At 37.3% G+C, this 12,483-nt stretch overlaps 1 protein-coding gene across 1 annotated transcript in view; it reads right to left on the reverse strand.

Annotated features, from left to right (window-relative positions):
- ALDH22A1 (aldehyde dehydrogenase 22A1) overlaps positions 1–12,483 on the reverse strand; it is a 194,195-nt gene that overhangs the window by 36,362 nt on the left and 145,350 nt on the right. The window contains exons 11-12 of the mRNA XM_089825110.1: positions 3,192–3,419; positions 2,874–3,065 (exon numbers count right to left, since the gene is read on the reverse strand). Of these exons, the coding sequence (XP_089681236.1) occupies positions 2,874–3,065; positions 3,192–3,419 (420 nt within the window). The remainder of the gene's footprint in view (positions 1–2,873; positions 3,066–3,191; positions 3,420–12,483) is intronic.

The following is a 12,483-nucleotide window of genomic DNA, read 5'->3' on the forward strand; positions in this document are numbered from 1 at the left end:
AGGTGACTAATGCCCTCGCACAAGCTGCAAGCTCACTAGCACCAATTAAGTTGGACGACTTTGAAGAAATTTGGGGTCAAGTAAGCATCGGTCCTATCAGTACTAGATAATGTCAAGAACTTCCAGGTGTTTGAAGATGATAGACATATCCTCAAATTCTTGACCAATTCAGATGTCTTTACAGCACAAATTATCGATGGTGAAGTGGATGAAGAAGCAGAGATCAATTTAGAAGGAATTATAAGCTTGAAGACAAATACAATTCCAAAGGGAATGATTGAGTTAGAAAGAATATTTGACATGGACAAATTCAACAAAGTGTAATATCAACCCACAAGGGATGATGAATGTGAAAAGGTAAATTTGGGAACAGAGGATTGTCCCAAAATAGTTCATATTGGGAAAGTTTGAACAGCTAAGGAAAAGGCAAATATACTGAGTTTGATGAAGGAATTCCCAAATGTAATTGCTTGGGGATATGAAGATTTGAAAACATATGATCCATCCATCATCACACACACAATTCCACTGAAGGAAGTAAGCCATTCAGGCAGCGACAAAGGCCAATCAATCCTTTGTTAGAACCATTGATATTCCAAGAAGTAAAGAAGCTACTAAATGCGTGGATCATCTTCCCAGTAACGAATTCAAAGTGGGTCGCTAGTCTTGTCCCAATTAGGAAGAAAAAAGGAGAAATAAGGTTATGTGTCGATTTCAAGAATTTGAATAGAGCATCAAAAAAGGATAATTATCCATTGCCATCACTAGATGAGGTCTTGCAAATTGTAAATGGAGCACAGATGATGTCATTATGGATTGATATTCGGGGTACAATCAAGTAATTGTTGAAGAAGAAGATAGATTGAAGACAGCTTTCACCACGAAGTGGGGAACATTTGCATAAAGGAGGATGCCTTTTGACCTGATCAATGCAAGCGCAACATTATATGGGTCCTATCTTTTCTATCTGATTGCGAGAATGTATGAAAAACCTGGACTTAAGGCCTTAGGAGTAATTGGCAATGGGTCGGAGCAATGTTTGGTGCATGAGTGTTATCCACAGCTTTGCTTGCACAACAACAAAGATTATAAGATGTTTTGTGATGCCTTTGCCATGAAGAAGGTAAGGGTATTACAAGGGACACCTACTAAGAGGCTCTCATCGGAAGCAGAAGCAAAAGTTAAGAAGTATGGGAGTTGGTTCATCCAATTTCCACAATTCACTTATATTAGAGTAGCAGGAAGCACAGTTTATCCCAAGAGACTTCCAAGGTACCCACCTGACAAGGTAGTTTTGATGGAGTTGGCTAGACATCTTGAGCATTATGACAAAACAATGAAACTTAAAGGTGAGATAGGGATTACCTTCTCATTTGGAATCAGCAATGATAGTTGTCCCTATCCTGTCGCGTTTGCAATTGCGGAGCAAGAATTAGAATGGTATCATCTAGGATGGTATAGAGCAAGGCAAGGATTCGATCCATATGGTCTTATCAAGGCATCTCACGGAAATACATTTAAACATGTTCCTACTATAGAAGATTTTTGGGCCAATGCCCAAGGTGACTTTCATGTGAGAAAGTTAGCTTTCTCAAGATTGTCAATGAACATGATGAGAGCAATCAGATGGAGAGGCCTTGATATTCCAAATCAACTAGAAAATGATGAAAATGTACTAAGAGAAGATTATGATATTAGTGGATGTTTGATAGGGATCTATAACTAGGCCACTAGCATCCTAGCGGCTTGTTAGGAAGCCTTGCATCGTAAACTAGTCTTTTCCCTTGAATCATTGCATTTATGGAGGTAGAGCCGTTGGTTAGCTTTCATTAGATTTGATCCCCGTCCATTTGCCAATATTTCCATTGATAAGAGTACGAGTAGAGCAATGAGTAGTTTAGTATTTGGAGCTTTGAGGAAGTAAGTAAGGAGAAGCATCATTGGTAAACACACCCCCATCATCACCACCATCAACATTATCTAGCACTCGTATATTTTACAAACCCATCATCATCACCATAAACCTAAAACCCAAATTATCCTTGAATGAACAACGTAAGGCTGCCTACGTGATTACTAGCAAATCACATCGATAACTTAGTATCCACAGGTGTAAGGAACATTGGAGTTTTTCTCATGTCTTCATGAGTATTAACTTTTCAAGAGAGGAATTGAATGTTTGATATCCCATATCAAGTGTTCAATTGCTATATGCTATGTAGTGGTACAAAACCGACATCAACACATTCCTATCTACAGCTAGCTGCTATATGGCACAAATACAAATCGGTACATTCTAGTGTCAAAATCGCCTTATCTTCTGATTAATTTGTATTCCATTCTTATGTTTTAAAGTATTCTTTGTGTCTGGGCATTTGTCTTCTTTCCTAGAATTGATAAGTTTGTCATTTGTTTATCCATGGCCATGTGTAGATAATATAAGACTCAAAGCATAGCCACATTAACCAATAGCTAATGGCTCCTAAACAATATAGAAAATGGTTAACATTAATATGATATTTTTCTTTAAAACAATTAAATTATACACAATGTAAAGCACAATGTTGGACACTTTGTGCTAAGGGTAGATTTAGACTTGTTCTAAGAGAGTAGAGAAGCTTTATATTGTGTTGTACTTGTATCTGCCAATATGGGAAAAGCTAGTACTCTATTCGTTAATTATATTCAAACCTGGTTTTCTATACTCTGAGAAATTGCTATATAGAATAAATGTAACAAATAAATCATATTATGTGCCTACCAATTTTGCATTGTTTCTGAAGAAAAAGTTGGCAATAACTTAGGATTCTGAAAAAGAGACGCATGTAAAAGGAAGGCATAACATCAGAATCAAGGCTAGAAATATAAAACACCTGGCACATATAGTTTGAAGCAAAGTCATTGATTGCAGAAAATCCACAATATATCCTTGATGCTATTGCTCTTGCTCGACGTTGACTTCCAGAGAATACAGCACATCCAAGACCAAAGTTTGTATCATTAGCCAATGCTATGGCCTCCTCATCAGAGCTGAACTTCATTATCGCAATTATTGGCCCAAAAATCTGATTCATAAAAAGTACAAGGATTTCTCAGGAATTTTGAAAAAATATATTGGGCAGAGCTTAGCCTTGCTGTCTCAGACAAAGAACTAATAAAATATAAAAAAACATGATGTTCAAACAAAGTACCTCTTCTTGCATAAGCTGCATTGAATGATTCACATTAAGTAATACTGTAGGTGGGTAGAATTGACCCACTACATCACTTCCCAAACTTCCAAAAAACAACTTTCCTCTAACTGCTATCTCAGCACCTTTTTCCACAGCATCATTTACAAGATGTTGGAGTCTATCGGCATGCTCTGGTAAACAGATTGCTCCCATATCATACCTTGCAGTTCCAACTAAAGGAGGCCCCTGGGTTATAACCAAACACAGGAAGCATTTTTTGTAAAAGAGAAAATATCCCAAGCATAAAATACGAACAGCATAGTGTAATGTCAAATCTGTAGATTATTATTAAGAATTGAAAATAATCACATAATGACATAATTAGTTAAAATGAGTTCAACCTTTGATAAGCCAGACATGCATATTCTATTTTTCAGATGAAAAGAAGTTTTGATGTCTTAAAATTTAAAACTAGAGATATGTGGTGGAGATTTAAGCGAGGCAAGATTGCAAAGACGCATAGATATTCATGCTACTATTGTAATTACTGAGTGCAATTTCAATCCAGTTTTTTCAGAATTTGCAAAAGTGATGCATCAAGATATTAAAAAAAAGAAAAGATGAGAAACCTTGTTTTCAACACTTTCTTTTTTCCCAGAAACAGAAGCTTAATTCAGAAGGGCTTGCTATTTCTTCTCTAAGCTAGGATAAAGGATTTAGCATTCATACAGGATATTCAAAATGGTGTTTAGTTAAACTTAACAATTATCATCTTCGCATGTTATGTAACCTTCAAGGTATAGGTAGAACATGATTGACCTATATAGATAATCTTGAAATGTGAAACCAAAGCTTTAGATTGCCAGCTACACTTCATTATAGCTGCAGAAACGGAACTGTTAAGTTCGAAGAAACAAATTGAGGACAACCTATTCAGGATAAACATAGACAAATATTTGGATGACCTATTCAGAATAATCATTTGATTTGAACTACTCAGCTGCCAAGATGTCCATACTCTTTTTAATATCCCTCATATGTTGCAATACAGAAATATGCTCTAGTGCAAAATGTCAATTTGGTCTTCTAGAGATTTCAGCCAAAGCGTTGGGTGATCTCACTGCAGGATGATCCTCAGATTAAGCTCACCCTTTCAGAGGAAACGTTAAATTATGAGTGAACTGGCATTTCCCAAATGGATGGTCAATATCTTGGCCAGATGTTATTCTTCCTTCTATATTAACTCTCCCTAAGGGTCTTTTTTCTATTGGTGTTTCACTAGTTGAAGATAGGATATGTGTTTGAACTTTGAAAGCAGGGGTTGTGGTTTTGTGGCTGATCTGATCTCTTTTCATACCCTTGTTAGTCATTTTTCAATCCAAAAAAGGTGGCTTTTTCAAGCTTTTCTTACTGGATTCACTTCTATCACCTTCCCTTGGTGTGTACACCGATTGAAATGAATTAGATGCTTTGCACTAGTTGATCTCTCTTGTTCAGTCGTCCAGTATAGCCAGAATTTTTCCTTGCCTATTTTATGGCTGCAAATGTGGATCTCACAGGTCTTCAATTCAGATGCTTTCATTGCAATTAACTGGAGCATAGACAGTTGGAGAACTCTTCTAGCTAGAGATGTTTGGGTTTGGTTCGGCAATAGGTAGAGGAAGAGGGCCTTGTGATAAATTTTTCTCGTAAAAACATGACTGCTTCTTCTGCTAGTGATTTGATTCTTAGAAAGAAGCCTCTAGTCAAATTCCAGATTGAAAGAATATATCCATACCATGAATCTTCTTCACAGGTATCAGTCAAGGTTTCCTGCTTGGTTAAAGAGGCACAACAGAGCAGGTGGCAGATGAGGGCATTCTTCAAGATTTCCAATTGGTGCAGCAGGTTCAGGATTCTGAGGGTAGCATTGCCTTGTTTAGTCCCAACTTCTTAAACATCAAATGAAGCTCCATCATAAGAAAATGAAGGTTCAAAAACTTCAAATGGATGCTTTGAAGCAATTGGTTTAGGTAAGAAATGGATGCTGTAATGCCTTCTCTCCTGTTGTAGTGAGAGGATAGTGGAGGCTCAAGCTTGAGGTTCTTGATTTTTGTCTTTCTATTATTCTCTTGATTGCCTTTGTTGTTTGGATTGTGTTTCTTGGATGTCGTATTTCTATTCTTGAAGCTTTTTACATTGATTTTTTGTTTGTACCCTTGTTTTGGGTTATTGTTTTCTAGTGCCTTTGGTCGAGGTGATGCCCCCTTAAGTTCCTTTCTAATTAATAAAAAATAGTAAACAATGAAGTTTTAATTACTTCTGTAATTGAATCAATGAACATTGAATTTTTATGCATTGTGTATAAACTTGAATCTTGATGAATCTTAATTTTCATCTAGAACTATGCCTTTCTTAATTAAATGTTATTACAATTTCTGATATTTTGAATTTTATTGTTTAAATTCCTCACATACTTATGTTTATAAATTTGATGTGCTGTTGTCCCGGGAACACATTCTCATGTCACTACCATACCGAGAACACATCCCTGCATTTCCTTTTGTACATATCACAGGAAAATGCTACAGAACAAAGAAGCACAATGAATATGGATATCTCAAAAATATTAGGAATATATTTCCCAAGATAGAAATCACGTTAGCTAATCAAAAGCTATTTATATACCAAATTTCAAAATCGTTGTCATTGTTTCTTGAAACTTATGCCAGGTGCAAAGCTATGTTCAACTGCAAATTAAGGAAACTGTTGTAGGATTCACAAGCTGGGAAAGAAATAAAAACAAATGATAAGACTAGTAATGTATTTGCTAATAAATCACATGTTTCCCAACTCGAAAATGTACAAGATAATTTTTACCAAATGAAACATAAACATCGCAAAGGAACTTGTATTAATGTATGTACATCATCAGTGTCTCTCCACATCTAGAGATCATTTGGCATTGATTGTTTGGACAGTTTCAATACGAAAGCTTTTATTTCCTCCAAGGATTATCCAAAATTGCATACCTTCACTATGGGCATTTTACCAGAGAAGTCATCAGATCATATGGCTGATGAGCCTTCTTCTTTTATGAATATTTTGCTGCTTGTGCTCCAATCACTGATATAAGCTTATGACAGCACTGGTTCTGTAAAGTTTCTGCTAAATCCCTATCTCTTAATCAGACTTTTAATCCAGTCTTATATGCTGAGAATGATCTTCTAAGTAGTATGAATATTGATGAAATTAGTGCTTATTATAATGCAGATATAATACTGAATATTTAACCTTTTATTGTGATGGAGAATCTCAGATATAAATCATAGGATATAAAATGCTTATAGGAGCAGACTGCTGTAACTGTGTGTCCTCTAATCTGCATTTACAACCTACTTATATATCCTTTCTAAAGGGTATGTCCCTCAAGGGACATAAGCCTTCCTAACTTGGCACCAATTATGTTCTTCCTAAGTCAGTGATCTGGGAGACACAAGTTAGTAAAGACTAACTAACTAAGAGTTAGTTTGGTCAAGCATTAACAGTTGCATCATTAGAAATTGCCAGCACCTATATAGGAGAGATATATATATCATTAAATGCCAACATTAGAGATATATTACTATTAAGAGGAAGTATGATCTGTACTGTCAGACCTGTAGGTTTATCTTGGTTAATATTCTTAACACTCCCTCTTAACCTGATAATCCTTCAGAGAGATTATATCTAGCAACACCAATACAGATGAATAAGCAAGAATTAATACTCTATATCCATCTGTCTCTTCTTAGTATGTGGTATCATAGAACACATGATACAAAGTCATATTACTAAACCTGTGATATGACAAATCACTGCCACTAGTGATATTACATAGGATAAATCTGAAGAGTAATCTCTTCATTTATCCAAGTTATGATTTCATAGAAACTGGTATTTCCATATCACAACATGATCCTGAGTTTTAAGATCTACCAAAATATAGGATAAACTCGGAGAATACTAACATTCTTCCTTTATCCAATTTGTGACCCCTGAACATAGCAATGTCAACATCACAATATGATCTTGAACTCGTCTAGATCTTACAATAGAACTCTACTATTTAGCACATTATCTAAGAGATCGTCACCTCTCATAATGTTTTATACAAGTGTTCATTATTTTCAGAAATCGTTGTTAGAGTGAATAATTATTTATTCTTTGACTTAAGTTTACTTTGGTTAATGCATTTATTTAATAGTTGTAGTTGATGAGTTGTTGACAACACAGGAGTTTGTTCCTATCTAGTCATACTTATCCTCTCACCTTGATTGAGGATATTCCACCTTTTGTGGACGTATGCTTAGGTGTCAACCTTATCTTCTAGCACTTTCCAGCTTTTTCTACAAGCTTCCTTGAGGCCTTTATATTCAGTCTCTCTCATTGTAAACTCACATCATTCACATAGCAATTTCATTTTCCTATTGTGAAATATCTTTTTCTTGCTTTGTTGAATTGCTTCAAGCTCTTGCTCCTTTCTTCTTCAGTTTCTCTTCAGGAAGCTATTTGCATGCAGGTGATCTTGGCGCACTATGAAGTTGGCTTTCATCAACTTCTGCATGGTATTAGAGCCTCCCTGCTGCTTCTTGGTTGAAGGATTTTTGAAGCCGTGATTCGAAGACACAAACCCTACTTTGTTTGTACATTTTTCTTCAATCCAGGGGTAGAGCAATTTTTTGGAGCACTTTGGGTCTAAACGGACACTGCCATTGAGTTCAAAAGGCCAATTACAGTCAAAATTCATATAAAACTTTCCGATTTTGGCTTACGTGGCTTCTAGAGATTTTTTTAAGCCCTCTACAAGCCAGCCGAATGGACTGTACGGAATTTTTAAGCAAAAAAAAGAAAAAAGCCACTGCCACAGCAGCGCCGCCCCCACGCCACCTGCGCTCAGCCCCACTGTCGGGCCGCCAACCCACCACCACCGCCAGCGGACAACTAGTAGTGCCGTCAGGTTCTCCTCCCCGGCGCCACCACCACCAGCAGTGCCGTTGCCTATAACAACCCCAGCCAATGACGTCATTTTTCAGCGTCCACGTTAGCAATTTCCAATCCTACATCAACTTATTCAAGTGCCACGTCAACTTTTTCGACCGCTTACGTTAGCCTAACATCATCATCGACGGACCTTGTGCTGACGTCATTTTTCGGCTGCTGACGTCAGCAAATCGGTGACCGAATTTTTTTCCAGTGAGCTAGTCTTTTGGAGCAATAGTTGGTCTTTTGGCCATAATTTGAGCATACGGAGGTCTTTTTCCGATCCGAAAGAAGTGCCAAAAAGCTAACTCAGAGACGGAGAAAATGGTGCTGGTTTCATCACATTCCGAGTTCATTTGAGCTCCCATTTTTGGCGTCAAAGTAGAGGCTTCTGTTTCCTCCTTTTCTACATCCAAAATCCATGTTCTTTTTCAATTTTTGTGCTTTCTATAGTTGTTTTTTGTGGTACTTGAGGGATATCTTTATACGTTATGGAGGGGCATTTTCTTTTCTATAATTTACTTTAGAATAAGTCCCTTCTACTTTTGTCTTCTCTCAATGTCGGATCCATCTATGACCTGACTTACGCCACATAACTATCACACCTAGAAGGCACAAATGACTAGGCTTCTCATGTCAAGAGGCTTATGGTCATGTCATGGATGAGATTCAACCTATTCTCACGTGCCCTTTTGAGGTTCTTCAACACAGAAATAAAATGGATGAGGCCATGGGATTGATTGCACTAAACATATCCGATAGTCTACTGTTTCACTTAGATGGTTTGACCACTCCTCGGGCTATTTGAACCAAGTTTTATAACTTGTTTGGCACAATGAATGAATTATGGGCACTGCAACTTGATGCAGAGTTGACTTCTTTGACACCTGACAGCTTTCCCACCATTGAGGACTTCTTGATGAAGTTCAAATCTCTACGTACAGTTTTGCAAGGATGTGGGGAAAAAAAAACAGATAATGAGTGTATCTTTTTGATACTCTCAAAGTTGCGAGGACAATATCAGATCTTTTCTTCCACTTTCTACTCCACTATGGATGCCTTGGATAACAGACATCAGATGCCATCTTTTGAGACATTTTGTGATCAGCTGACACAGGAACAGTCTAAGATCACTTAGATGGATTCACTTACAGGTTCACAGTCACAGGCATTGCTTACCAAGGATACACAGGAGCAGAAGCCGAAGCAGATATCTGATTCCTCCTCTCAACACTCTACTGGTCCATCCTCTTCTTCTAAGAAGAAGGAGAAAAAGAAGACTAAGACTCCTACTTGTTCCTATTGTCGAAAAGGATCTCATAATGAGGCACATTGTTTTCAAAAGAGATTTAATGGCTATGAGAAATAGATTGCAGACTTGCAAGCTCTTCTTCAGAAAAGCATTGTTTCATCTCCATCCTCTTCTACCTCACAAGGGTCTTCCTTTCAGTCTTCTTCCACCTCTTTGACATCTACACCAAATCTTAGAAAGGGTCATGCATTACGGGCTTCCATTGCATCCCCTTCACAGGTCCCTTGGATACTGGATTCAAGTGCTTCTCACCATATGACGTCATCTCAAGGTGTCTTCTCTACTATTGAGGCTTCTCCCATTCCTCATATTCTCATGGAGAAAACACTGCCCTACCAACCTGCAAGAAAGGTTTAGTTCGCATCCAAGATGGTATATTCAATGGTGTTCTGTATATTCCATCTTTGTCTACAAACCTTCTCTTGATTTCTCAGATTACACGCAATGGATCAGGGAAGACAGTTGAGTTCACTGTAGATTCAATCTTCATTCGGGATCGTGTCACAGGAGGCCTTATTGCTACAGGGACAGTTGATTCTTCCACCCGTCTCTACACCACCTCGTACTTTTTCCCACCATCTCCATTATCGAAGCATGGCTCTTCTCTTTCGCAAGAGCATCATGTGGTGCAGTCAGGATACTTGAACCTTTGTATTGTTCCTGAGATCCCTATTTTGACTTCCACACCACATCCAATTGAGGTCTTTTCTCTTCAGCAGGATTCTTCTTCTCCTCTGCCTGATCCTTCAGCTTCATTCATCAAGCCTCCAAGTGCACTTATTGCGGATTCTACAGTGGACATTCATGACAGGGTCATCACACCTGCCTTGGGGATTCCCTTTCAGCATCCTCATATTTTCTCCTTTGGTCATCACAACTCAACCATACCAAGTCTCCTCCTGAAGTCTTCTATCTTCACTGTAGATAGAGGTTTGGTGAGTATGTTTGCTATCTGATCTGCAGTGCAAATGTATTCCAATTTTACAGAATTCATGTCTACCATATCTCTTACATAATGGTAAGGAATTTCAATATGCTTGGACCTATCATGGAAAATTGGATTCACTGGGAGCTTGATGAAACTCTGATTATCACAATGAATAATTGTGGGATTCATAGCTTGCCCAAATGATCCCACAAGTAACTTCCTCAACCATACTGCTTCTCGGGGGGCCATCGCTGCTACAATGTATTCGGCTTCTGTGGAACTTTGTGCTACTGAAGACTGCCTTTTACATATCCAAGATATCATTGTTGATCCCAAATTGAAACAACATCCTAAAGTACTTTTCTTGTCTTTAACACTTCCACCCCAATCTGAATCAGTGAATCCATGTAAGTCTAAAGCAACTTTCTCATATTTGAATCTGAGATTAAGAGTGCCTTGTAAGTATCTCATAATGTGTTTAACTGTGACTAGGTGAATCTCCTTCGATTCACACATAAACCGACTTAAAGAATTAACTACATAGCAAATATCTGGTCTTGTATTTACTAAGTACATAAGAGACCCAATCATCTATCTGTAGAGAGTAGAATCTATGGATAGTGATTCTGCAATTGCTTCCTTAAGTTTATGTACATTAGCCTCCATTGGAGAAGACATAGGTTTGCAATTCCACATTCCAAATTTTTTTAAAATATCTGATGTATACTTCCCTTGATTTAGTATGATATTATCATAATCCTATTGTACTTCCAGTCCTAGGAAGTAATGGAGTCCTAAATCTTTCATCTTAAATTCTCTAGTTAGATCTTTCTTGCACTGATCTATGAGATGATCATCACCTGTTATTAGTAGATCATCAACATACAGTATCAAAATTACCATATCATCTTTATCTCTTTTATAATATAAATTTGGATCAGCTTCATTCTTGGAGAATCCTAAGCTGGTGAGATACTCATCAACTCTTTCATACCAAGCCCTAGGAGCCTCTTTAAGCCCATAGAGAGCTTTCTTGAGCCTGCAAACAAAAGTGTTAGGATCATGAGTTTCAAATCCTTCAAGTTGCTCCAGATATACTTCTTCTGAAATCTTTCCATTTAGGAATGTTGTTTTCACATCCATCTGATGTACCTTCCATCCCTTGGATGCGGCAATTGCTAAGACTGCTCTTACGGAGGTATATCTTGCAACAGGAGCAAAGGTTTCTTCATAATCAAACCTTTCTTTTTGAGAAAATCCTCTGGCTACAAATTTGGCTTTATACTTCTCAATACTACCATCAGCAAAATGCTTTATTCTAAATATCCACTTGGAAGAAACAACAGATTTTCCTTTAGGTCTTGGAACAATTTCCCAAATATCATTTTTCATGATAGATTGGTATTCTTCTGTCATAGCTTCTTTCCAAGCTGTATGTTCAATAGCATCAGAGGGATTGGTTGGCTCTGTTTTGGATAAATCACTTATGTTAGTTGTATAACCAAAGAATCTTTTAGGTCTTGCTTTCTCTGACTGTTCCAGAAGGTGCAGCAAAGTCTTGAGTTGCTTCAACTGTTTTAATGGCCCAAAGTGGTCTTTTCTTTGAATTTTCTTCAAGGTTCATATTTTGAATTTCATCTTCAATTTCTTCTAAGTTCTCCCTCTGGGACCCAGATTCACTATTTCTTTTAGAACAAGATAAAGGAGAAGGTTCATCAGAACTTATGGCTCTTTTGAATGCAAGATCTTCTTCAAAGATTACATCTTTGCTAAGTTCAATAGTTTTCTGTCCACGTATAAAAATCTCATATGCTTTAGAAGTTTCACTATACCCTACAAAACTACCTTTCCTCCCAGAGGGTTCTAACTTGGTTCTCTTTTCCTTTGGAACATGGATATATACAGGACATCCAAAAATTCTAAGATGACTTATATTGGGTTTTACTTTAGTAAATACTTCTTCAGAGCTTTTATCTTTAAGATAGGAGTGAGGACTTATGTGTTGAATATATACATCAGTACAAGAGGCTTCTGCCCAAAGATAATATTTTAGGTTTTGGTCAAAAATC

This window comes from Cupressus sempervirens, chromosome 4 (genome assembly GCF_028749045.1).
Source record: "Cupressus sempervirens isolate cs-2001-9-10 chromosome 4, ASM2874904v1, whole genome shotgun sequence".
Lineage (NCBI taxonomy): Eukaryota > Viridiplantae > Streptophyta > Pinopsida > Cupressales > Cupressaceae > Cupressus > Cupressus sempervirens.